General features: G+C 44.8%; 1 protein-coding gene and 1 long non-coding RNA gene across 6 annotated transcripts in view; one reads left to right on the forward strand and one right to left on the reverse strand.

Annotated features, from left to right (window-relative positions):
• LOC111555464 overlaps positions 1 to 11,233 on the forward strand; it is a 128,393-nt gene extending 117,160 nt beyond the window's left edge. The window contains exon 3 of the long non-coding RNA XR_002735538.1: positions 9,663 to 11,233. This is a non-coding gene — a long non-coding RNA (uncharacterized LOC111555464). The remainder of the gene's footprint in view (positions 1 to 9,662) is intronic.
• MYRIP (myosin VIIA and Rab interacting protein) overlaps positions 1 to 27,274 on the reverse strand; it is a 409,112-nt gene that overhangs the window by 72,860 nt on the left and 308,978 nt on the right. For all 5 annotated transcript variants that reach the window (XM_023231569.2, XM_023231568.2, XM_023231570.1 and 2 more), the window contains 5 exons: positions 21,939 to 22,019; positions 17,480 to 17,577; positions 17,183 to 17,263; positions 14,338 to 14,481; positions 2,038 to 2,191 (listed from right to left, as the gene is read on the reverse strand). In XM_023231569.2, coding sequence (XP_023087337.1) covers positions 2,038 to 2,191; positions 14,338 to 14,481; positions 17,183 to 17,263; positions 17,480 to 17,577; positions 21,939 to 22,019 — 558 coding nt within the window. The remainder of the gene's footprint in view (positions 1 to 2,037; positions 2,192 to 14,337; positions 14,482 to 17,182; positions 17,264 to 17,479; positions 17,578 to 21,938; positions 22,020 to 27,274) is intronic.

The raw sequence follows: 27,274 nt of genomic DNA on the forward strand, positions 1-27,274 counted from the left end.
TAGTAATGCTGTTGGAGGAAAAAGTAAAATAGTGCCTACATATGGACTCTGTATGTTTTAAAGTGATTTTAGAAAGCTAGATATTGTGCATTGAAGTTCTATTATGTGGTATTCTCAGGTACTCTATGGAATCTAACAGTCCCTTTTCTGTGTGCATTTGCAATCCATAGAGAAGGAGAGAGAAGTGAGAAAATGAAGAAGAAGAGAGGAGTGAGAATATGAATGAATGAATATGAATAGACTGGGAGGGCAGAGGGAGGAAAGAAAGGCATATCTAGAAAAGAAAAATGCACTTAAAAAACAAAAATGAACACCATATACCTAAGTAAAGAAACGATCATCTGCTGCAGAATTTCTGCAATGTCATGGCACTGCAGTTTCTACTGATAGGTACTAAAAGGTCAATATAAAAATAATCTCTTTTGGTAAATCTTTAGAATGACAGTTAAAAATATTTAATGTTTTCTGATTCTTTGCACTGTGATAACAATGGATTTTGTTTCCACAGTTGTTGGCTAAATCTTTTCCCTTTTAGAGTAGAAACAACAGCACAATCTTTAAAAGCTTATTACTAGGATGGCTATGGTGCTGTTAATCTTTTTTGTTGTTTTCATTGTTCAGGAAAGGGGTCTAAATCTGACAGGACATGGGGTAAGAATACTGTTAATGGTTTCTTCATGTGAAGACAAATATGCCTGGCCTCCCAACACAGTGTGTGTATGCAGGAAATAGGAAGAGAGGAGTAGACCTGTGCAGGGGTGGGGAGAAGATTTAGTCTGACATTCATGTAGACCAGGAGGCCCCCTGAGCACAGGGCCTTCATGGCCCTCGGCCATCACCCACGGTGATGGGTCCAAGCACCTTAAAGTCTTCTGATATGAGACTTTAGGAAAATGACTCAGTTCATTTGAGCCCCTTCATTTTGAGGGATTACATGACTCAACAGCTTTACAAAGGACCACGTGCCATACATGTTGAAGAGTCTCTAAAGAGGCAAGCTGACTTGCCCCATGTAGAGGCAGGACATTCTAGGGGGAGGAAGCAGGAAGAGCAGAGGCGCAAGCAAATAGCAATGCCGTCCTCAGGACGTCCGTCAGGCAGGGATAGACAACTGCCCACCAAAGACTCTTTCATGACCCAGCCATGTTACTGGTATGCATCTGCCTGGCCAGGATGCCATTTTTCAGGGCCTCCTGCATTGAGGTGGGGCCATGCGACCAGTTCCTGTCCACAGGTTGGGAGTGAAAGTGGTGTGAGCTCTCCCTGCTGAGATGGTTAAGAGGCAGGTCCCTGCCTTCTCCATTCTCCCTTCCTCCATCTGCTGTCTGAATGTAGATAAGCCCATAAAAGACTCAGAGGCTCTGGAGGATGATAGAGTCACAAGGTGGGAACTTTGTACTTTGGCCTCTGAAGGCTTCCCACAGGCCGGGGGTACTTGTACTGCACTGTTGTGTGATGAAAAAGAAAATGATTGCGTTAAGCTGCTTAGATATTCAGTTTACTTGTTATAGTGGCATATGCTACCCTAACTAATGTATCCAGTTTCAGAAAGGACATCCTTAAAACCAGACCTACAGACCCAAATTTGGTGGGACCCAAATCCCTTTGAAAGTTGAAATGCCATGAGAGGTTAGTTTAATGTTCCTGGCCTACATAAGACACATTCTCCTAGTCCACATAGAACAGGTAGCTGAAGTGCTGAAGTGGGTGTGCAGTGGAGTGATGTGAACACACTTGTCCAGGAGCCTCCCCTCACCAACCCCCATCCCACAGGTCTCAGCACAGAGCATAGAATGTGATGACACCCTGAGAGCCTTCATCCTGCCAGAGCAGCTAGGAAAACTGCCTGAGTGGAGAACATGACCACATTATATATTGTGTGTTGTGCTGGAGGCCTCATGACTTGGTGGCCCAGAGGGACACACACCAGTTCAGACTTATGGGAAGAGGAGCTGGGTGGCCATGCAATAGCTGAGAAGCCTCTAAACCACACTTTTGAAACCCACAGACCAACTAGATGCTGCTTAAAACAGTTACTTGTTTCATCCAGCCTGTCCACGCTCTTCCAGCTGGGCAGAGCAGACTCTGCTCTTGGGTGTTGGCCTTGCTCCCTTGGCTGCCTCGATGCAGCCTCTGCTGGAGGGGTCTTCAGGGCTTCTTCTCCAGTGATTGAGAAGGCAGACTGGGACCGCTGTGGAAAGAAAAGAGGGGAAGGGGTGAGCTCATAAGTACAATGCCCGGGAGGTATGCCTTCACCTTTAGGGGGCAGACATTGTACAGCATGGAGAAAACATGTTTAATGGTAATGACTCTTTTCATGTGAGCCTTAAAAGCTGCAAATCAGTATATAATGCCAGGTAATGGTACAAATGTTTATTCCCTTGCAAGTCAGCGAGGCCTAGTAGAAAGAATGAGATGTAGTGGAATTTTATGGGGCCAGCCCTCATACGGCTCTTTCTTATCCACCACTCTTGCGGCCAGTATTTCTCAGGGCCAGCTGTGCGTGATGAGTTGCTCTCGAGTGTGCAAAATGGAAAGCATCTCCTCCTCAAAGATCTCCAAACCTGAAGAGATCCCAGAGCAAGGTATGATCCATCCACAGCACAGGACTATTACAACATATTCCCATGTAGCTCCTAAATTAAAGGAAGGAAAAAAACTCTAACCTAAGGATAAGTGGCAGAAATGGAAATTCAAGTGACTGACGGGAACAAATTCAAATTGAATTATAGATATATAATGCATTATATATACATTATAGATATATTTATATATAATATGTTGTATTGTGATGCTCAAATGTTGTATAGAGAATTTTATCAAATAGAACGAGACTAAAGTTTTCCTTTGCCATTGAATGAAGGAATGATATTTTACTGGTTATTTTACTCTTTTTACATTGGTAATCTTAGGAAGGAAAGGCCACTGAAAGGCTTTCACAAAGCCACTGAAAGCATCTATGATTACAGTATTAAACAAAGTACTGATCAGAAACTCAGGCCCCTTTGCAGTGGGCTTCCCCCTGCTGGTTGACGCCAGCACCAGCAGCCCCTACTCCCTTCTGTCCCAGTGCAAAGTGTGCTCATTTCCTCACCTTTCTCTCTCCCACAGGTATCTAGACTAGGAGACAAAGGCAAGCTCTCTCAGAGAAGAGCTGTGGGCAGGGCCATGGGGTGCTTTGGAGCTGCACCCAGGAGTCAGCCGTGGCTGGGCTCCGTGACCACCTTGGCTACACTACCTTGGCCAAGTGACTTAATTCCTTGAGAGATGTGGAAACTCAATCTTGCCCTGCACTCACAGTAAACTGTACGATAATGGTAGCTTTAAAAAAAGGTATGAGAGAATAACAAAGAAAGAAATATGGCAAAAATGAGCACAGGATACTTGGGTGACAACACTGAGCTTTAAGATTAGAGGTTGGAAGAGGAAGATGCACTCAATGGCCTTGCCTCCTAAGGACTCTGGACCAGTCTGAGGAAAGACACAGAGATAGATGAGGATCAAAACCCAGCATCCCCATTATCGCAGGCCAGGCTAGGACCCAGGACCCCTCACATACAGGGCGTCTGGTACACTCTGTTGGAGAGTGGCAATGCAGGCCAGTTCTGATTCAGAAAGAAGAGTCGTAGGAAACCTCTACTTCCCCCATGAGACCTGGGGGTGATCTAGGAGGAAGGTGGGCTTACAGAACAAATATGGAACCCTCTAAGCTATGAACCAAGTGTTACAACCTGCTCCCATCCCTTCAAATATAGAGGCGAGAGCATGATGGGCCTCCAGACCTGCCTTTCGATGCAATGGTCATAGGTTAACACAACTTAGAGGTGATGAGCTCTCCCTGTCTTATCAATTCCTCAAGACGCTGTGTGTTAATAAGGCTCAGTTCAAGCAGACCATGGCCTGTGGGAAATCTATCAATTGCCCCCTTCCCCAAGCTGGGCTGGGGGTCATAGGCTTCTTCGATACTTATGTTTTACTGCACTCTTGCAAACATCTCTCTTCTGGCCTGGGGCCCCCATTAGACTGTGGAGCAACTGAGGGTAATGTTCTTTTAGCAGTGACATCTGTAGCCTCTGGCAGAGTAACTGGTGCAGAATTGGAAATCAGTGAATGTTTGTTATCGAGTGAATGGTTACAAAATGAGTTTTTCAAAGTGCCTATTTTTTTTCCAATGTCTTACACAAAATTAGGGAGTAAGAGAAAGAAATAAAAAGGAGCCGATTGTCATCTACACTTACATCCTGGAGAGCAAGGTTTTACTTGGAGGAGAGCCAAGCTAACACACAAGTGAAGTGGCTTTTGGCTGAGTGTCATCTCTTTCATTCTGAGGGCATAGCAAGCACTGACCCTGTCCCGAGTGTCCAGAGCAGTCTGGATGATGCAGCTTGACAACACCCAAGGTTTTCATGGGGCTAGGAATTCACAGCCATTCGGCGATTTTGCTAAGTATCTGACAGAAAATGAGCAGCTTTCAGAGAGGACAGAGATTGAGGATGATGGTCAGCTGGCAAGTGAAGTTATTAAAAATGAAGGAAAACATCGTTCTATGGCAAACTTCCATGTATCAAGAGGGACATACCCTTGGCCCTGGTGTACATTGGGATTGGCTACGTTTCTCCTCCTGTGTGATTACACAGCTCTGTCCACACTGTTATAGTTGTGCACTGACTTGCTGTGTCTTCCACACACAATGAACTCCATGAGGGCAGGGATGGCCTTTTGTTTGAGATCCTTGGTTGCATGTTTGTGACTGAATTTATAGGCTGTAAGACACAGTGCTGGCCCTTATGAAGCTGACCGTCTAGTTGCCAGATGCAGTATTATTACAGCCTCACAGAAGCCATTTACTGTATCTAGCCTTTAAAAAATATCTACAAGCTTCTCACTGTATATCACTGAATACAAGTTTAAAAAGGGGAAACAATACTTAATATTTCATTTTGCAGTGACTCAGACTTGTGTGTATATGTGGCGGCTGGGGTCCTTTTTTATGGGACAAAAATTCTCCCCCCATTCCCTACAAAAGCCAAGACTAACAAATGAAAAGTCCCTCTCTGGTCCCAATAGCAGAGAGTAGGGAATGCCAGGCTATAAAGATAGTCTATTTCAGGCAAGTCATTGTTCCACACTAGAAAAAAACTACACCCTGACAACCATAAAAGGCTCAACAGAGCTGTCTCCAACAGGTTCTAGGCCATTGGTGGCCTACAGTCTCCAGCCAGGGTGGAAAAGACAGTTTTGAGACCCAGGTGTGGTTCTGCCACAAATTCATTACAAGCAACACACGCCCAGCAGAGGGCACCACAACAATGCTTTCACTCACCAGCTAGTTCAGCCAGAGAGGAGTAATTTATTTGTTTATTACACTGGCTTATAACCCTGGCTGAGCCCTCTGTGCCCACTTTTCTTTCCTACCCACAGCCTCCGCTTGTCTTACTTATTCCAGGGTACACAGAAGACGCAGGGCTGGTGACTGGAAGGACTGGTCTGAGTTATAGTGTCTGAACATCTGTGCAAGGGAGCTAGCTATAGGGGGAGTCCATGGATCCAGGAATGTTAGCACATCAGCAATCCCTTGCATTGATGAACTTGAGAATTTGGGCTTTCAGAGAGGCCCTTCCTCTTAACTCCTTGGGCATTAACTTATGGGTAATACATTAGGTAGTGGATAAATGCCAGCTCCTCCTCTTGCTATGTGGGATCCTGGAAAACTTTAACTGTTCTAAGCCTCAGTTTCCTCATGTTAAGGGATCAGTATCATGCATAGCACAGAGAAAGCATTCAATAAATATTAGCCAAATAAGAGCATTTATTAAGTGTTACCACTGAGCCTGTGTAACCGTTCTCTCACTCAACTTGATTGAGTAAACAGAGTCAGGATTGAATAACTTGCCCAAAGCATATGGATGGCCAAGGGTAAGGCAAGGGTTGAGCTCAGGTCTGACTGATTTTTGATGCTCCTCCATGCTCTCTTGGTGTGTGCCTGACAGCCTTTGCTGCAAGCCTGGGAAAATGCACTCCTGGTTAATGCGCCCCAGCCCAGCAGGACTTGCCATCTGAACCAACCGGTCCCGAAGCTTTGGGCAAAACACCCAGTGTGATCATCAGTTACTTTTGGTACACCATTCTTTGCAGTAGCTGCATCTCCTGTGTGGGCAGCAGCAATGTGTTCTACTTATATCTGTTGGAACCACAGATTGTTGCTATGATTGCTATGATTATCACCAACGGGACAGGCTCCCTGTGGCACCAACCGCAGCTTTAAAATAGTCTTTGCTCTCAAAGAGCCCACAATAAAAAACAGGGAGAGAATGTTTTTAGTATCAAAGATTCGAGGACAAATCAAGAAGAGTGGTCATATGTATACATAACAGACACGGCTTTGCTTTGTGTTTTTAGGGTCAGATGTAAGTATTAAATTCAATCCAATAATTATAGCAATGATAAAAAAGTACTTTAGTCCTATACTGTGGCCATTCAAAAGAGAGAAGGAAGTGAGGAAGGAAATGACAGAGACAAAGGGAAAAGGCTGAGAAAATAGGAAGGGACAAAAGACAGGAGGACAGAGAAAGCCAGACAGAGATTCATCTTAGTCACTGGGCACACAGTAAGTGTCTGGTCTCTGGTGTCATCATCATTATTACAATAAGATCACAATATTACTACAGAGAGGCCTTTTTATTTGCATGCACCCAAAGAGGCATGAAATGAATTATAACACCCACACTGGTGCCTTCTAGGATATTGCATCTTAAGGTTTTGAAAGCCAGGTCGCACTGACCCCCATACTGGCAGAGAGCACACAACGAGGGAGGAAATTAAAAATGGAGCATTCACACTGAACCTTAGTCCAAGAGAATAGATGGGAAATCCCATCTGGATGGGGAAGAATTACGTTTGGGTTTTGCAGTCAAGCCTAAGCAGTGGTGCTGATGGGGTTTGGGGATTCTGCATGGTTATTTCTTAAGCCAAAGGTGTCTGGGTCTTTAGAAAATTGAAAAAGGGGAGGCCCTATCAGGAGGCCACAGGTTTAGGGCCCTCCACAGCCTGTAGGTCAGGATTCTGTCTCAAGATATTGTAAAGATACCATCCTTAAGCCTGGCATCCTGTCAGCATCACTCAGGGGCTTCTGGTAATATGGAAGCCCTGGCTCCACCCCAGAACACTTGCATCAAGACCCTTAAAGCAGGGCTTGGGCAGGTGATGCAGATGAGTGTCCAGGGTGAGAACAGCTTGAGGAAAGGTGGGAGAGCTATGTTCTTTGAAGTACCCAAGAACCGAAACTCAGCCCATTGGTTTGTGTCCAGGCATATATATATATATTTTTTTAGACAGGGTCTTGCTCTGTTGCCCAGGCTGGAGTGCAGTGGTGCAATCATAGCTCACTGCAGGCTTGACTTCCTGGGCTCAAAGGATCCTCCACCTCATTTTCCCCAAGCATGCACCGCGATGCCCAGCTAATTTTTTTTTTTTTTTTGAAATGGAGTTTCGCTCTTGTTGCCCAGACTGCAGTGCAATGGTGTGATCTTGGCTCACTGCAACCTCCGCCTCCTGGGTTCAAGCAATTCTCCTACCTCAGCCTCCCTAGTAGCTGGGATTACAGGTGCCCACCACCACACCCAGCTAATTTTTTGTGTTTTTAGTAGAGACAGGGTTTCACTATGTTGGTCAGGCTGATCTTGAACTCCTGACCTCAGGTGATCCACCCGCCTCAGCCTCCCAAAGTGTGGGATTACAGGCGTGAGCCACCGTGCCCAGCCCACCCAGCTAATTTTTATTTTTATTTTTTGTAGAGATGGGGTCTCACTGTATTGCCCAGGCTGGTCTCAAATTCCTAGCCTCAAATGATCCTCCCACCTCAGCCTCCCAAAGTGCCAGGATTACAGTACCTGGCCTTGTATTTCTGCTTTTATGCCATTTGTTCATCTCTTGTTCTTTATCTAAATCCCTAGACCAGTGCCGTGCAAATACAACTTGATGGATGATGGAAATGTTCTACATCTGCACCGTCTAACATAGTCACCACAGGCACTGGTGCACCTGAGCACTTGAAATGTGGCCAGTGTGACCAAAGAACTAGATTTTTAGTTTTATTTAATTTAAATTAAAATAGTCACTTGTGGCTTTTAGCCACCATACTGAACAGTGCAGCCTCAGAACCTCTCAGCTGAAAGGGACCATGGAGATCACTGAACTACTGATCTCATTTTAGAGAGGAAGAAGCTTGACCAACAGCTTTGGAGCAGGAAAGAGATACTCAAATTCTGGCCCCACTTCTTACTACCTGTATGACTTTAGGCAAGTTATGTTAATGCTTTAGCCTCAGTTTCTTCATCCATAAAATTGGTCTAATAATATATGTCCTTATGTTGTGGCCAGGATTAAAAGAAATCACATGTGATGTGCAAACATAGTGCACGGTCCTCAACCAATGGTTGTTTCTCACATTCCTTGCCTCAGCAGCAGCTACACATCCCCAGGAGGCACTGATGGCATTGTATTCCATATGAATGGGGGTTCCCAGAGGTGTGCCATACAGTGGCTTTGGCCAGGGTCAGTCCCTTTTGGGTCCTAACTCTTGGACCTGAAATTAACTCTTGGACTTAAGTCCTAGACCAGTGGTCCGAAATTTGGGTTCACTCTCCTGGCACAGGCTTTTTCATCATAGGATATTAGGGCCAGGTAAAGGAGTGGCTTAGCCTACATGAGTCTGCCCAGCCACGCTGTATACAGCATTTGAGAAAGCTGACTCTGTCTACCATATGTGTCACCCCTGGTGGGCACCAGGCTGGCCCTGCTATGGTACTGGTGAGAGGGTTCCCGCCCAAGGGAAGTCAGGCCAGTGCCATCGGGGGGCAAGACATGGGGAACCACACCCAATGGGAGTCTGAGAATGGGAAGGGAGGGCAGCAGGACAGAGACAAGGACAAAAGGAGAGAGGGATGAAGAGAAGTGGGAATAAGGTCAGGGGAGGATCCAGGTCATTTCCTGTCATTGCTGTTGGGATATCTGGCTCATCTTCCTGAGCTGGCCAGTGTGGGTTCTGGGGGTCACCTCAGCTTGTCCTCTTAAATGTAGATGACTGAAGCCCAATGGGGACAGATGAGTATCTGTTTCACCACTTCAAGTATTGGTGGCGTTCAGACTAGGACTTAGTATAGGCCTTTCTAAATAAGCCAATGAATTAAGACTTAATGCATTCTTATCACCACAGTTGGGACAGTGCAAGCTCTCCATCCCAATAACTTTTTTTTTTTTGAGACAGAGTCTTGCTCTGTCGCCCAGGCTGGAGTGCAGTGGCGCGATCTCCACCTCCCGGGTTCACACCATTCTCCTCCCTCAGCCTCCCGAGTAGCTGGGACTACAGGTGCCCACCACTATGCTCAGCTAATTTTTTGTATTTTTAATAGAGATGGGGTTATACTGTGTTAGCCAGAATGGTCTCAATCTCCTGACCTTGTGATCCACCCGCCTTGACCTCCCAAAGCACTGGGATTATAGGCATGAGCCACTGCACCTGGCCTCCAATAACATTTTTTAAAAGCTCTAATCACAGTGCTTGTCTTTAAACCAAGTCAGGTACTAACAATGATGATTTATGAGGGTATGGATCCCAGTGTTTTTGCTGGGACCTTAATTAGTACACTCTTCCTTCTCCACAGGTATCCTGGAAACCTGAAGGGAAAGGTTCAAGTCCAGGTCTCCATTATAGCCCTGCTAATAGACTTGTTCTGCCATCAACTGCCATGGACCTGTACTGCAAGATGCCTACTACATACCCGGTGCTGAGCTATGGAAAATCCAGAACACATGTGACCACAGACAATCGTGAAGGGGCTGATAATAGTGGCTTCTCAAGGGAAAATTGTGTCCGGGACCTAGCTGAGTGCATAACAGATTTCTCTTTACTCTCAGATTCAGGCTTCTTTGCTTGGGGCAGCTCCCCATGAGTGTAAGTATGAACGGGGGGAAGACAGAGCATATACTTCTTCCTTCCTGATACTGCTAACAAAAAATATGCTGTTTACATATTGAAAATCACGGGATAGTGTGAACTCACAGGGAGAGGACAGGAGGGAGTCTCCTTGATCAAATGTCTAAGATAAAGATGAAGGTTGCCGTAACAAAGAGCCAGCTGATAACCTTGTTCCTCCTGTAAGGTGCCTGCACCCCTGCCAGGCATATGATCTGGGTGGTTACACTGTTATGCCAAGAGAGGTGCTTACCCAAGGGTATGTGTCAGTATCCTCGATGGTGCTTTCCCAAACTACAGCCGCACAGTTCTCTCCCACCTCCCTCCCTAAAAGGTGGATTCAAGCTGGGGGAAGGTGGACATATCTTGCGAAGTATTGCATATAGAAATTCAAAAGATATATGTTACATTCAGGGAGGGGCTTCCATTAGGCCCTATTTTTATGTAAAATTCTCAAAATAAATAATATCCTTTTATTTGCTTCAAAAAAACAAATGCTTAAGTTCTCTTTACATCGATGTCAAAGCATAGCCATGAGTTATGCTGTGCAGGAGGCAGGCATTTGGCAAGACAGATTTTTTCTGACAAAACAAATAAAATCCTGAGAGGTATTTGTTTTAGTAAACCAAAGGGAAATCCCATGAGACTCTGGCTTGTGCCTCTAAATGTCTTCCTCAGTGAAAACAGCCGGTGGCCACGCCTGTGTCCTGGGTGGACTGAGTTCATTCCAGTGAGCTGATGAGCCAAGCGGGAGATTCCCCTTGGGAAGAGTCATGGTTGTTTATTTGAAGCTGCCTTCAGCCAATGCTTGGCTGAGGAGTGTGGATGAAATGCCTCTGCTGTCCTGCTGCTGAAACGGGAACACTATTGGCTGTCATCACTGTTGTGCCCACCGTTTTGGCTTATGATACAAGAGCCCACTGTCCTACATCTCTAATGATACACAGAGCATCTCTGGTCTCTAGGAGGTGGGAGGGGCACTATTTCCAGTTTTAACCATATGCATGACAAGGAGATCCAGTGACCATCTGGTGGGGAAGCAGGCATTCCATCTCTGGAGCTTCCCAAGGAAACAGGAGACAACAGAGTGTAGGAAATGCTCAGAACCAGGAGACCTGCAACCACTTAGTTCCAGTGGCTTGGGGTAGCTATGATTCAGTTTACTCCTTTGTAAAATGGGGATGATGCAGGGTGCTCACATGTGGAGCTAAGGAAACAATGTGTGAAAGCCCGTTGCATATAAAATTTATATAAAGAAAAGGTATTTCTCCTGTGTTATTACTATAGACACCTGACTATCACTCCATTATTAACATTACTATTCAAGCTTTCTGTGATGACTCCCTTCCCATGCCTCTCTGTTCGCGGGATTTATGTGAGAATTTTAGTTACTGTGCAGAACTGCAGTCACCTGATGCCAACAGGAAAAATCAGGAAAGGTCTGTTTCTGGGGAGTGAGGTCTTTTTAGTGCAAGAGGAAATGAGACAGGGTCAGAGAAAGAGCTTTCAGCTTCTGATAAAGGAAGAATGAGACAGCCCCAAGATGCAGTGAGTGGATGGAAATGTTCTAATGGGTGAGTTGATATCTTAGAAGAAAAGCAAGCTGATGCCATCTGGCTGTGTGTGGGAAGGAAGGGGAGAGGGCACTTGTGAGGACCCACAGTGGGGTTGGGCTGGTGGCAGCAGGTGGTCTGGGAATTGGAGCAGGTGAGTAAGTGATATGCCAACAGCTCTGCTCTCTGGGCCTGGAGCCTTGCTGTCCAAAACACAGTGAAGTACAGCTCATAACTCATAGGGGATACCTTGAAGATCCAGTCACCCTTATTTCAAAACATAGAAATAAGTTAATAATAGAGCAATAACTATGTCCACGTCTCATTTAGTCACCTGCCACTGCCACTGTGCCCCTTACCCCATTTTCTAGCCACATAACCACTATTCTATTTCTTGAACATGCCAAGTTCCTTCCTGCTCAGAGCCTCCATACACATCATTCCCCCTGGAGTAGTGCCCTTCCTCTTACTGCTCCCAGACCTCTCATCTTTCAAGTCTTGGTTTCATGTCATCTCCCAAAAATGGTTTTCCCTGACAGCTCCCTAACCAAGCATCTACCTGTCCCCAGCACTCCCTCCCCTCCATCCCCTTGATGACAATTCCTGAAATACATACCCCTGTGATTTTGCTGCTGTTGTTATTTACTTGTTTATGGCACTCCCCATGTTTCACCATTAGATGGTGGAGTCTGCTGTATCTGCAGAGACCACTGTCTCTGTAGCACTGATATGGTCTGGCAGGGCCCCACCCAAAACTTGTCTTGAATTGTAGCTTCCATAATTCCCACATGTCGTGGGAGGGACCTGATGGAAGGTAATTGAATCATGGGGGCAGGTCTTTCCCATGCTGTTCTTGTGACAGTGAATAAGTCTCATGAGATCTGATGGTTTTATAAAGGGGAGTTCCCCTGCACACGCTCTCTTGCCTGCCACCACATAAGATGTGACTTTGTTCCTCCTTCACTTTCCACCATGATTGTGTGGCCTCCCCAGTCATGTGGAACCGTGAGTCAAACCTCTTTCCTTTATAAATTACCCAGTATTGCGTACATCTTTATTAGCAGCACGAGAACAAACTAATGCAAGCACCTAGCACAGTACCTTGCACATAGTGGAAGCTCAATAAAGACTGTGTTGGCCACACAAGGAATCCTCAGGGCCATCCTTTAGGGCAGGTCTTATTATTTCCATTTTACAGACAGGAAACTAAACAGTTGTTCAAGGTCTCATACCTAGTCAAGGGCAAGTCCAGAATCCTACCCCAGGAGTGGCAGAGACAGAGCCCAAGCTCTCTGTTCTTGCCTCTGACTCACTGACTCATGGTTGAGTCTGGGGTGCTGTGGGAATTTCCACTTTCTGGAACTCCCCAAGACTTGATACTTTGAGTTCGCAGAAAATATTTCAGAAAGACCCCAAATGCAAGGTGATGTCATGCCTGCAGCCTGAGCCCAGGAACTGCAGCTCTGATTTTGTGACCAGTCTGAGTGACAGGCTATTTGAAGGACTTTTGTTCCCCTGCTCCATCCGGTAGGATCCCTTTCCATTCCTTGCTGGAAAGGCCCCTTGTCTGAATTCCAAATCCATTTCCATTCTTAATCTTTCAACTCAGCACCCAATGATGAACTGTCTCCCATTATCTCTCTCTTTTTTTTTTTTTTTTTACCAGCCTTACCCATGTCCCCTCCTGCCTTGCTAACCAGATTATAAAGCTCTGGAGGGTGGGCATGGAGTCTTCTATTTGTTTTGTTCTCCTTGGTGCTAAGCATACGCATGACAGCAGCAGTAAAACAAGCTGACAGCATGTTGACAAAGAAAGGTTCTGCTGATAAATCAATGAAGTTTAATCTCTGATAAAGCCATAAAGATACTCCTTGTAACCCCTGTGCATCTGGCAGTTGGCGAGGACAAGGGAGTTTATGTAGGTGATCTATGCTGATCCCTTGTGGATTGCAAGTCTACCATGTGCTGCTTTGCACACCCTTGTTTTAATCTGCTCATGCAGGGATGAATGCCACTAGACCCCCAGTGGGGATGGGGTACGCCCCTGGCCTTGCCTTTCCCACGCCTAACTTTCCAGTTTTGAAGTGCATCTGTGTGCTGCCCTGTCCCAGACTGTGAGCACCTATATCTAGCAGAACCAGAGCCCTACTGGCCAGTGCCTCGGTTTCTTGCAGAACCTACCCCACCCAGCTCCTTCCCCAGCACTTTGCACATTCTCAACTGGGTTTACTCAAACCAGTAACAATGGATGTGACAGGCTCAGCAACTCCACTGCAGACAGGAGCAGCACCAAACCCTTGGGTCATGGGAAGACCACTGAGCTCTGTGACTCAAGGTGACAGACAGAAAGGTTGGCTCCACACTGTGACTTCCTGTGTCCAGATGTGACCATTTTGGTGGTTGAAATAGCAGTGGCAATTTTCTCGCAGTCACTTTTCAGTTTCAATAAAGCAAGCAATCTAGGTTATAAGAATACACATGGTACTTATAACGTTATTTCCCCCCACTGGACTCAGTACTAATTCTTCTCAGAATGAAAAAAAAATGCAGCCTATCAGCATTTGTATTTTTCCTAAATTGGTCTCTGTGTAAAATCTATTTCTATAATTGTCAATAGACCGTTTGTGTTTTTCTCTCTTCTCTTACCCCTCCTGGCCCCTGACTCACACTCATTTTCTCTTTCAATTTCGCTCCCCATCCTTTTGAAATTTTTACCCTGGCCAGTGGCCACCTGATTCAACTACAGAGGGTTACATGTGTGCCCCAGACTTGCACATGTGGAGGGTAGGCCAGCACCGCTTGGGGACTCACCCAGAGGGCAGCAGGAGTGCGGTGGCCTCCAGGGGATGCTGAGGTCCCTTCATCTGCCACTTTTGTGCTGCCACTCTGGGGATGTGGCCATCCTGGCTCTTCTTCCACTTGCTGCTCACTTTTGCTCTTCTGTTTTCTTATAATCTGGGAGGACAAAAAAGGGGCAAGTTATTAGAGAGGCCTCCTGATGCTATGTGGGGTAACTGGGACCATCTTTGGAATATTTTTCAGCCACTTACAAGCTTAATGTCAACAGAACACTAGGCTGTTTCAGATCTGCTCTATGAGAAACCAGTACAACTATAGCCTTAAGCATACTAAGCATTCTACAGTTTGCAAATAATCCTTTTATGATGTTAACAGCTTCTTCTATTTATTAAGTGCCTAGCATGTGTCAGACCTCACGTTAGGTATTGTGGAAGCTCCACGTCACTTAATTCTAGAAGGTACATACTGTAATTCTTTCCATTTTTATAGATGAGGAAACAGGCTCAGAGACACTAAGTTATTGGATAAGGCTACACAGCTCATAAATGGTGGAGCTGGATTTCAAACCCAGAGCCTCTGGTTGTAAGTCCTGACTTTAGGAAGCATCTGGAAGCCCTATCAAGGGGGTAGACACCAAGAGTCACCAGAATGGCTCCAGATCCAGCTCATTTGCACAGTCATTTGGACCTAGTGAGTCTATCTGTACCAAGGTCTCTGGGCTTTCAACTTCGTATAGGCAGGAAGCAGTCAAGAAATGTGCTAAGCCACCAAGATGGGCGTATTCTTCAATGTTCCTTTAGGCCAGACAGGAGGATAAAAAGGAAGGCTGAGAGCCCAGAGAACAATCAACTGAGGTGCCATCTCCCCTGGCAGGGTGGGGACCCAGCCATGTTGCCCAGCAGGATTTCAGAATTGCTGAGGACCAGTGATCCCCAGTGCCTCCCATTCTTCCCCTCTGCAGGTGGGTGGGGTCAGTGCTGTCTCCTTGTCCCTCTTCAAACATTGCATATTGGGTATATGGGGGGAGATCATTCGTTTGCTTAGTTTACAGATCTCCAGCTAAAAAGGAGCTAAAATTGGATCAAATGTACTTTGAATTGTGATTGGATGAGACATTTGTGGGTCTTTGGGTGTGGTGAGTCTACTTGGCATATGGAAGGGATGTGAATTATTGTGAACAAAAGGGAAGACTGAAGTTTTTCAACACTTCCTGCATACAGCACTTTGTAGTGTGACTCTGCAGACCCTCTTAGTATGGGGAGATTCTATGTCCCAGCCCTTGGCTTTGGGCTCGATGTGTGGCTTGCTCTGGCCAATGAGATGAGAGGAGGGAGTCAGTAACTGTAAGCCAGAGCTAAGCCTCGGCCTTAATAAGCACTGTGTGCTTCCTCTTGCTGGCTTGTGCTCCTGTCATGGCCACAGGCAGCTGATGTGCCCTCAGCTGGGACCCAGAGTGAACATGCTGCAGCCGACTTTGTCCCAACCCACAGCTTGAAGTGCAGCCACTGCAGATGTGTGAGCAAGAAGTAAATTGTGGCATAACAAAACACATATACAGATAGTCCTTGACTTAAGATTTTTGGACTTTACGATGGTGGGAAAGCACTGTGTATTCGGGACAGCATTCCATAAATGATATGAGCTATTAAACACTATTATAAAATAGGCTTTGAGTTAGATGATTCTGAACAGATATAGGCTAATGCAAGTTCTGAGTACGTCTACGATAGGCTAGGCTAAGCTAGGGTATATTAAGAGTATGTTAGGTGTATTGAATGCATTTTGACTTCTGATACTTTCAACTTAGGATGGGGTTACTATCTGGACTTAACCCCATCCACTGTAAGTTCAGGGGTGTCTGTATTTGGTCTTTGTCCCCATTTCCTGGCACAGTTTCAAAAAACGTTCGCAATTATTCGAGTGTTAGGAGTGTCTTTGTTACACTAACAAGGTGATTCAAGGTGAGAGCCCTAGATAACTTCAGGATGGCGGCAGGTTGCCAGAAAAGCCAACTATAGTACATGATTAGAGGGCTGGGAGCAGAAAGACTAGAGAGTGCGTTCAATCAGATAATCAATCATTTAATCAGTCATGCCTACGTACTGAAACCTGGCTAAAAACTCTGATGCAACAAGGCACAGAAACCTTCCTAGTTGGTGCATACATCAATGTGTTGGTAGAGTGATGTTCACAGAGAGGGCATGAGAGCTCTGTACATCCTGTCCCCAGACCCTGCTGCTCTGTGTATCTCTTCATCCGGCTGTTCACCTGTACCCTTTATTTTAACCTGGTAATGGTAAGTAAAGCAGTTTCCTGAGTTCTGTGAGTTCTAGCAAATCATTGAATTGAGGGTCCAGGGTCGTGGAAACTCCCAAATTTGTAGCAGGCTAAGGAGAAGTGTGGTGGCTTGGGGATACTTGAAACTTGTGGCTGGTGTCTGAAGTAGTGGCAGTCTTGTGGGACTGGGCCCTTAATTTGTGGGGTCTGCACTAACTGCAGGAAGAAGTTAGTATCTGAATGGAATTTCACTTCTCAGTTGGTGTTGGAGAATTAGTTATGGAAGACAGAAAGATCCTTGTCAAAAGCCACAGAGTTTTGGGGTGGTTGGTTTCTCAGAAGTAATTGACAGGTACACTGTGCAAGGGACAGCATAGGGCACGGAGCTAGCAGGAGTGACTGCAGAGCAGTGCAATACATTCCCTCTGCATGGGTCCCTAGGGCACAAAAGGCTAAAGTGAGAAGGCACAGAAGATGCAGTACCAGAGACACTCCCCATGTTTCATCTGCTACTTGCCAGAGTCCCTACTCTGGGCCCAGCCAGGAAACTGCAGCCATCCCACTGCCAGGGCCCATCTACCTTCTGCAAGATTGTCGTGGCCAATTCCTCAGTTAGCTCCTCCTTGTGGTCCCGCAGGTAACTGGCTTCGTTTTGCTTGTCCTGCGGAGAGAAGAGAATGGCTGTGTGCTGTGGGTGGACTTGGGTTGACTCAGCAATCACTTTGCAAGGAGAATCCTGACCACAAAAGCAGAGGGAGGGCCCTGCTCTAGTCAGAGCTGCTGAGACACTGATTTCCTGAAAACCTGCACTTTCTCCTGGCAGCCAGGACCCCAACCCACACCTCCCCACGGCAGAGAGGAGCAGGAGGGGTCCTACCAGGCTGTCCCCATATGCTTCTGCTTTGGAAATTGCTTCCTCAATGGCCTCTTCAGCCACCCGTAGGGCCACAGCCAAGGTGTCCATCACACTATGTCCTAGACAGGAAACAGAACAAAGAGCATTTCTAAAAGGGAATGATGAGTAAAACGATTGTTCAAGCTCTTCTGCTTAAATTCTTCAAGCGCTCTGGGATAAGTTCTAAGCTGCTTACCACAGCGCACAAAGCCCTCGCCCTTTCCACCTGCCTCACAACTGCCTCCCATGCATCATTCACATCCCGAGCCCCATATGCAACAAATTATTTGATTATTTCATGCCTGCTGTCTCATTCCTCCTCCCTCCTAGTCTCGTGCTCCATAACTGAGCTGGTTCCCATGGACCCCAAGGCTTGGCCCAAAAATTCCTCCTCTAACAAATCTTCTCAAATCCCTTCAGCCCCACCCTTTGCTTGAGGTCTGTCCCAGGTTCTGGGCTTGCTTTCATCATCCAGAAAGGCTCCATGCCCCTGGCCCCTTCCCACAGGTCACTTTCAGAAAGCAAGAATTGATCATATTCATTGTTGTATGAATATGATCATACAAAAATGAAGCACTGGTCCAAGCACACAGAGTGGCTTAAAGATGACTGAACAAAAGGGCTTAATATAAGGAAATAATGGCTCTTCATCCACTTTCTCAGATCAAGATTATGCTTTATTTTGTCCATATAATGTATTATTGTGATGATGGGGAAAATGTTATTAAATGTACTAAGGACATTGGGCTGTGCATATGACTTAGTGCAAATATAAACTCTATGGTATAATTTTTTAGACTATCAACCAGTATTAACAGCACTGGCCAACCTCACAGAGCTCAGCCACATGGCAGGCCCCAGGCCCAGAGTTTCACATACATGATCACAGTTAATTCTGTCAAAAATCCAGTGGTAAGTAGGTGCCATATAGGTACAATTTTACAGATGGTAAATTTCAAGCACAGAGTGGTTGAATAACTCACCCAAGGTACCCAGCAAGACAATTAGGCTAAGATTTGAATCCAGTTGGATTCCAGTTCCTTTGAATTTGAATTTGGATTCCATTCCAAATTCCTTCCAATTCAAAGCCCTTGATTTTAATCACAAAACTGACACAAACACAAGCTAACATGATTTAAAAATATCGTGCTACCATATTTTTAGTGGACTTTTTTTTTTAAGATATGGCAACAAATGAGAGAAAGTAAAGGACTTTCCCCAAGTGAAGAGTTCTTTTTGGAGCTAAGTGCTGGGAGAAGTTCTGTTTCCCTTGAGATCCTAGATTTTAGCTTCTTACTTGTGAGAATTTCTATCATCCTTCTCTTAGCTTTCCCTAGAAGTCCAAGTCACATCACATGCAGGAATGTAGGTCAGCAAGGGCTGGGTACCTGGGTCTCCTTTTCCCCAATTTCAACCTCCTGTTTCCATTTATAATCTCCTACTCATATATTATTTAACACATGCAAATCTCCTGTAAGCTGTTGAAAATTCTTTGTGGAATGAGACAGGGTGTGAATACATCAATTCATTAATTACTCAATTAAAAAATAATTCAAGCTTCTTAGACTCTTTAGGACACAAATGTAGACAGAAAGTATAATTTGGCAAACATAATAAAGTCTCTAAACAATCCACTTAAGGTCAAAGTGATCTAGCTAGCTGATGAGTATGTCACAAGCCAGCTATGACAGTCACGATAGAGCCACATAGGGGCAGCTCGGCCCATGGCTCTGCACACCACCAGGTGGCACAGTCTTTCCAATGTTTTGATAACTAGCGCCTACACGATATAAATTGTCATCACACACACTAAGAGCTCCCTGCTGGTAGACACTGTATCTCCCCTCTCTCTTCTTCAAGATAGTCACCAATGTATTTTTCGCAGAAAATAGTACAAATTTTTGTTGAATCAAACAAATGTTTACTGAGTACCGTTTGTGTGCTAGGCTCTGTGATGGCCCCAGTGACAACCTGATGGACAAGCTGAGTTCATGCTTTCATGTACCTTCCAAGATACTGGGTGATTAGACATATAAGTAACCACTAAGAGACATGCATAACTATCCATGTAGACTCCTGGAAGGTAGGCACCTGGAGCTGTAACTAGGAAGGCTTTGGATGCTATGATTATAATTCTTTTTTTTTTTTTTTTTGAGACGGAGTCTTGCTCTGTCGCCCAGGCTGAAGTGCAGTGGCCGGATCTCAGCTCATTGCAAGCTCCGCCTCCCGGGTTCACGCCATTCTCCTGCCTCAGCCTCTGGAGTAGCTGGGACTACAGGCGCCCGCCACCTCGCCCGGCTAGTTTTTTTGTATTTTTTAGTAGAGACGGGGTTTCACGGTGTTAGCCAGGATGGTCTCGATCTCCTGACCTCGGGATCCGCCCGTCTCGGCCTCCCAAAGTGCTGGGATTACAGGCTTGAGCCACCGCGCCCGGCCTATAATTCTTAGATGAAAGTGATGTGGAACACTGGGTAAAAAGTGAAGGTTCAGGTCAGTGTTTCGGAGAGAAAGGTTGGCAAGCGTTGGGGGTAAGATTAAGAAGGTAAAGTGGCCAAAGTTCAGAAGACCAGCTAGATGGTAGATGGTCAATGTGTCAATGTGGCTAGGGTATAGTACCCAGTTATTTAATCAAACACTAGTCCAGGTGTTACCGTGAAGGTATTCTTTAGATGTAGTTAACATCTACAGTCAGTTGACTTCATGTAAGAGTTGCCCTCCACAATGTGGGTGTGTCTTATTCAATCCTTTGGAAGGCCTTAAGAGCAAAAACTGAAGTTTCCTAGAGGAGAAATTCAGCTTGAAGACTGAAGCAGCAACTCCTGTCTGAGTTTTCAACCTGCTGGCCTACCCTGTATGTTTGGGGCTTGCCAGTCCCCTGCAACTGCATGAGCCAATTCCTTAAAAGGAATCTGTGTGTGTGTGTGTGTGCATGTACATACATATATATTTAGTGTATTGGAGAACCCTGCTGATACAGATGGCCACTGAAATTAACACTAATACCGGAGAGTTTCGGGCAGAGAGGTATGAAGGATAGGGGTTTAGAATGGAGAGAAAAGGGTAAGATTGAAAACAGAGCGGACAAGTACTTTTGTAGCTTGGGGGAAATGAGGAGAGGGACTGAAGGAAACATATCTCTCACTGGTGGACCTAAGTGGCTAAAGAGCTTGACTAGGACAAGTTGGGGTTAAGAATCCTACAGGATCTTCAGGTGCTAATGGCCAAGCATTAGAAATCTGAGCCTAGAACTCTGGGATGAAATCAAGGTTGGGCATTTCTGGCTCAGCAGCAAATGGAGGTGCACTTGAGGTGGTACAATGGTGTGTGCTAACCTATGGAGAAGCTGCAGGTAATAAGGATAACAGTGAACAGAATTTTCATGAGAAGGCACCTGTATTAGGGTTCTTCAGAGAAACAGAACCAATAGGATATATATAGATATAAAATAGGAGATCTATGATGGGAATTGGCTCATGTGATTAAGGAGGCTGAGAAGTTCCATGATATGCTGTGTGCAAGCTGGAGACCCATAAGAGCAGTGGTATAATTCAGTCCAAATGTGAAGGGCTGTGGAATGGGGGAGCTGCTGGTTTAAGTCCTGAGTTAGAAGGCCCAAGAATCAGAAGCTCTGATGTCTGAGGGCAGGTGAAGATGGATGTCCCAGCTTCAGAAGAGGGACAGTGAATTCACCTTGCCTCTGCATTTCAGTTCTATCTGGGCTTTCAATGGATTGGATGACACCTACTCATACTGATGAGGGCAGATCTTCTTTTCTCAGTCTATGATTCAAATGCTATTCTCTTCCAGAAATACCTTCACAGACAAACCTAGAAATAAAGTTTTACCAGCTATCTGGGCATCCCTTAGCCCAGTCAAGTTGACACACAAAATTGACCAGCACAGCACCCAAAGAGAGAATAGAGGGTACACATGAGCTGTAGGGGTCACAGGAGGAAGGCAATTCAGGGGGCACTGATTATCAATGTCCAGTACTTCAGACAAAGAATTGAAGTGATAAAGTTGTATTTGAAATTAGAAGTTTGTTTTGCTTTTAACCACTGCTCTAAGGGGACAATTATATTGGTATAAAAAAGTAGAATTTAATCAGTAAATGATACCTTCTTTAAGGGAATATTTTAATATGAGATGCACAAGTGAGTGGGTTGATTGATATGTTCCAACTCCAGAAGAATATTTACTAGTTGACTGTAAAGTATCCATGGTTGGGCAATGAATGCTGTTCCCTTGGCCACACTTTGGATGGCCACATGATGGAGTCATGCAATTGGCAATAATAAGTGACCCAGGGAGACTCACGCATAGTAGCAGATAGTTGCATCTGGGGTAATAATGCACCTGGCGGACCCTGGCAGTACCTGTACCTGTAGGTGTTTCTATTCCTCCAACTTCCCAGTAGCTGTAAACTCTTGAGCAAATTTACCTTCTGACTGCCTATAAAATGTTGAATCACTGCCAGAAATGCTTCCTTCATTCTCCAGGTTTGACTCAAAAAGGCTTCCTCCTGGCAGGGTAGGGGTGGGAGAAGAGAATGAATATGATTATCAAAGGTCTTCAGTGAACACTGATGCTCTGTGTCACTGAACTGGCAGACTGCTATTACACACTTGGGTTGTCAGCCTTGCAAACAGGTTTAGGGACTCATGAGTTCCCACAATAATGCTAACATTTTTGACCCACTGTTTTTTTCTTCTCACACTGATTCCTGGTGCAGCATTGCTGCCAACCCCAACTTTCTTCCCGTACCTTCTTTGCAGGCAATATGGAATCAAAGACAGAACAATAGATTAAAGTCTGAGAGATGTGAGGTCAATTCCTGGACCTGCAAATTACTGGTTGTGTGGCTTGGCATGGCTGCATCTAGAATTTATTCATTCATCCAGCAAATAGTCTATGAGCATCAGAATGCCTGGCTTCAGCCTAGGTATTAGGGGCACACTGATGAGCAAAGCTAAATCTGCCCCCACCCCACCCTGACAAGCATGAGATTCTCATGTGGGAAATTCATTAATCAAATACTTATATAAATACATATAAAATTATGGATAGGTTAAGTGCTTTGATGGGATGGTTCAGAGCCCAGTGAAAGTGTTCAGCAGGGAAGACGGACCTAAGCAGTGAAGAATCAGCCAAAGGGTATAGGGAGGGGGAGAACATACAAGGCACAGCAAACAGCTTGCACAGAGACCAGCCCTGGGAGGAAAGGGTGTATCTGAAGGCCTAAACGAGAGTCAGCGTGGCAGGGCTGCAGAGAGAAAAAGCAGCTCTGGTGAGGTGACCTGGGGACACAGGCCATGCAGGTCATGGTGGCCACATCAGTGTTTGGATCTTTATCCCAACCACCATGTGAAGCCCTTAAAGGTTTCAGAGACGACCTGGTAAGATCTGTGCCTCTAAAAGTGCACTGTGGCTGCTGTGTGGAGAATAGCTTGGAAGGGGGAGAGGTGAGTGTAGACTGAGGAAGGGCAGACAATGGAAGCCCTGAATGCAGCTCACTTTTTTAAGTTGACCGGTGATGGGAAAGAGGATGGCAGGACAATGAGTGGAGGAAAATGCAGTCAAGGAGGGGTTTAGAAAACAGGAGAGACTTGGGTGTGTTTATAAATCCCAGTAAAGACAGAGATTGAATAAGCAATAAGTGACCTTTAGACTTTCCTGGAAGGTGACAGGGATATCAAGATGCAAGACCAAGGGGAGCGGGAGGCAACAGAGAAGGCAGACAGCACTCCCACTGCAGCTGCATGCAGGGGCAAGTCCCTGCCTGGCATACCCTGTAGGCCATAGGAAGGAAGATTTGAGGTTGCCTGCTGAGAGGATGGGGAGGGCCATGGGAAACATAAGGGGAAGGGAGATGTGAAAAAGTCTTTGAAAGACTGACCTCACCAGAGGACAAGCCCTAGTTTTGCATGACTTTAAATCTTCTAGTAAAACACCTCTCTTTCTGTTTCCCTTTTAAATTTGGAGGTGGGAGCGCTGGTGTCATTTAGGATGATGTGATTTTCTTTCAAGGGCAGAAAGGGGCTGAATTGTCCTGGAAAGCATGGGCTAAGCAGCCAGAAGACATGAAGCCACCATTTTTCATGAGTTGGCGGAAACTCTAATTTCATGTGGCTCAGCATTTTTAAAAACCACATTTGTCCATCAAATCCTGGATGAAGCGATAGACCTCTTTAAGAATCATGTCAAAATTAGATATAGAATGATAATAACAGCAAGGTTTATTTTTCCCATTTATTTATCTAACACTAAATAAAAGCATATATTATTTATCCAATTGTCTGAAGATTAAGTATATTAATAATGGCAACTTTTACCTTTTTCATGTAGTGCTTCTTTTAGGATAACTGTTAAAAATGTCATCTTGTGTTCTCTGTTCTCACTTATAAATGGGAGCTGAACAGTGACAACACATGGACACAGCAGGGGGAACAATGCATACTGGGGCCTGTCAAGGTGGCAGGGGGAGGGAGAGCATCAGGATAAATAGCTAATACATGTGGGGCTTATACCTAGGTGGTCGGTTGATAGGCGCAGAAAACCACCATGGCATATGTTTACTTATGTAACAAACCTGCATGTCCCGCAGATGTATCCCGGAACTTAAAATAAAATTAAATTAAAAAAAAAAGTCATGCTGGGTCTATCAGAGAAGCCATGTGAGCACTCGTTACCTTTGGACATTATTTTATTCATAAATGTATTTACTTATCTGACTTCTCCACTAGAGTTTTGGCTCTGAAATGGCAGGGTCTTGCTCATTTCTTCACTTCTAACATCTTAAGCCAGATGGGCACATAGTAGGTGTTCAGTAAATATTTGCTGAATAAATGAATACATCTTAGATTTGTCTGATAAAACAAATAAGAATTCTTTTAGGGCTAATCTGGTCACCTGCTGTGAGCTGCAGGAGAAGGAGTAAGGTTAGCTTGGGAGCACTGCTGAGGAACTGATGGCACTACAAGATGTGTATGTGATGGGTGATATGTGAGATTGTGTGGATTGAAGCAATCTTCAATGAATTTATTTATTTATTTATTTATTTATTTATTTATTTATTTATTTGATGGAGTCTCACTCTGTTGCCAGGCTGGAGTGCAGCGGCGCAATCTTGGCTCACTACAACCTCTGCCTCCTAGTACAGGCGAGTGCCACCACGCTGGGCTAATTTTTTTGTACTTTAGTAGAGACGGGGTTTCACCATGTTGGCCAGGATAGTCTCGATCTCCTGACTTCGTGATCTGCCTGCCTTAGGCTCCCAAAGTGCTGGATTACAGGTGTGAGCCACTGTGCCCGACCTGAATTGAGTGTTTTTATGGCAAACTACAGTGGTCCGCATAATGAAGACGTTCTGTAGGTGAAAGGAGTTTTACACTAAGAGTCCTGGAGCATAGCACATGCCTTGGGCAATGCAGATTTTGCATATCATGTTCTGACAATTAAAATTCTGAAAATGAGTACCATTAGATAGAGTTGGAAGAACACTGCTGAACTAATTACTCTGAGTTCTAGCTGAGGCTCTTGTTCTCAGTCTTGGCTGTACCTTAGAATAATACAGGCAACTTTAAAAAATATGTATACTGGATTACACCTCCAGAAATTCAGCAGTAATTAATGGGGGGTGGACAATGATTTGGGGTGTTGGAAGATTTTTTCAAAGTACCCTCGGCGATTCTAATGTGTAGTCATGAATTGAGGATGGCAGATGACAAACCTACAAAGGGTACTAGGTAACAAGCAAAAGCTAATGAATGACTCTTAAGTCATCTCACACAACCAGGAGGCTACTTAAGCCCTGGAAGATTTCTCCCTACTTGAAGTGTAACTAAATTTCCTATGTAGCTTGTAGAATAGATCTCGTTGTTTTATGACCATGGCTTCATATATTTGAGTACCATCTCATAAATTGTCTCCTGTCTGCCTGTCTTCATGTTTCTCGAAAAGAAATCTTCACTTAAATGGAGATATGAATAGTATTAAAGCAACTGATTCTCATATTTCTATGAAGCGGCTTGGTATCCATAAAATGCTTTGTTTTTGGACAGGGTCTTTCTCTGTCACCCAGGCTGGAGTGCAGTGGCACAATCATGGCTCACTGCAGCCTCAACCTCCTGGGCTCAAGTGATCTTCCCACCTCAGTCTCCCAAGTAGCTCAAAGGACAGGTGCATGCCACCACATCTGGCTAATTTAATTTTTTTTTTTTTTTTTTTTTTTTGTAGAGACAGGATCGTGCTATGTTGCCCACGCTGGTCTTGAACTCCTGGTCTCAAGTGATCCTCCTGACTCAGCCTCCCAAAGTATTGGGATTACAAGCATAAGCCACCATGCCTGGCCCCATAAAATGCTTTCAAGGTTGAACTAGTACAATAATGAGGATATAAGATGTGCCAGGCCTTGAGCCACACTTTGAGAACACAGATAAACAAGCTACCACCTGCATATCACAGTCTGGCAGGAGAGGCAGCTGTGTAATCCTGAATGCACTGTGATATGTGATAAGTGCTGTGATTGAGGCTCAGATGAAGAAAGTGGTGAATCACAGAGGGCCCAGCACCTAAAGCTGCTTCAATCAGGGCAGATATTTATTCTTAGCAAAGAATTCTCCTTTGAAACTGATCCTTGTAAATTTCAAAGCCCTGCTAATACTAGCCCACTTGGGATTCATGCCTGCCTTCTCCACTTGTGGAGACTTAGAGAGAAAGGGAAGGAAATAAAAATTCTGCTCTATTCTACAGGGTTTTCCACATGTTTGCTTTATTCCTCAATGTGCATTAAGTGGTAAAGAACACCTACGAGATCTGAATTTGGTGACATTTAAAGGGGCACATTCAGCATACCCGAGGATGTACAAGAGAGGAAAGGAGGATGGGATGCAAATGAGTGAGCCGATTCTATTCATGAACCTTCTTGAGATCTCTCTCTGGGTTGAAAAACTGCTAACAGTATGACTTTTAAGCTTTATTTCTTCTTTGCCTCCATTCCTACAGAACTTTTAGAGAAATTGGTGAAATGATGATAAACATAATATGTGGAAACCTTCAGCACTGCTCTCTTAGCTATAGCTTTCCTGAGCAGTTTGAAAGACAGAGATTCTAATAATGACAACAAAAGACTCTAATGATTCTCCATGTTTAGTGCCTCCATTCTATTTTCCCCATTGTCTAAGTGGCTGGCATATTTTTAGGTAAGACACAACCAAAGACTTTATTGAGAAAACGACGTAAAATAATGGTGGTGAAAAAGCTCCAAATTAGATGAATAAGGTTTGTTTTTCTTCCTTGTTTCTCATGGATAAAAAGCATTTGCCTGTGTTAGCCAAGTGATAAAAAAAAAAAAAATCTGTCACTAGATAGAAAGAAACAGACTTTCTGAAAGGGATGCTCTCCATATTCTGACTACCATTCTTTTCTACTGGCTGATCTAATAGGACTAAAGAATATAATTTCTCATTCCAATGAACTTGGTTGTCTCAACTGTATAAAAACAGCACAGGTAAAAAAAAAATTCATCCTTCAAGTTTCCTGGGAGGAAGCAGACACTTTTCTCACTCTCCCACCACATCAGCTTCTGGGCCATACGAACAGAATTTTGGAGTAAGAAGAAAGGAAGGTGGAGGGCATGCCCTCCAGGGACAGTTGTAGTCTCTCTGTAGCCAAGGGCAAATGACTTTCCAACGTTTTAATCATTAAGGGATGATGATCAAGAACACCTAATTTTTGATCTGAGATTAAAATAATCACAATTTGTAGAAGTACTTGGTG

The sequence above is a fragment of the Piliocolobus tephrosceles genome, chromosome 2 (assembly GCF_002776525.5).
Source record: "Piliocolobus tephrosceles isolate RC106 chromosome 2, ASM277652v3, whole genome shotgun sequence".
Classification (NCBI taxonomy): domain Eukaryota; kingdom Metazoa; phylum Chordata; class Mammalia; order Primates; family Cercopithecidae; genus Piliocolobus; species Piliocolobus tephrosceles.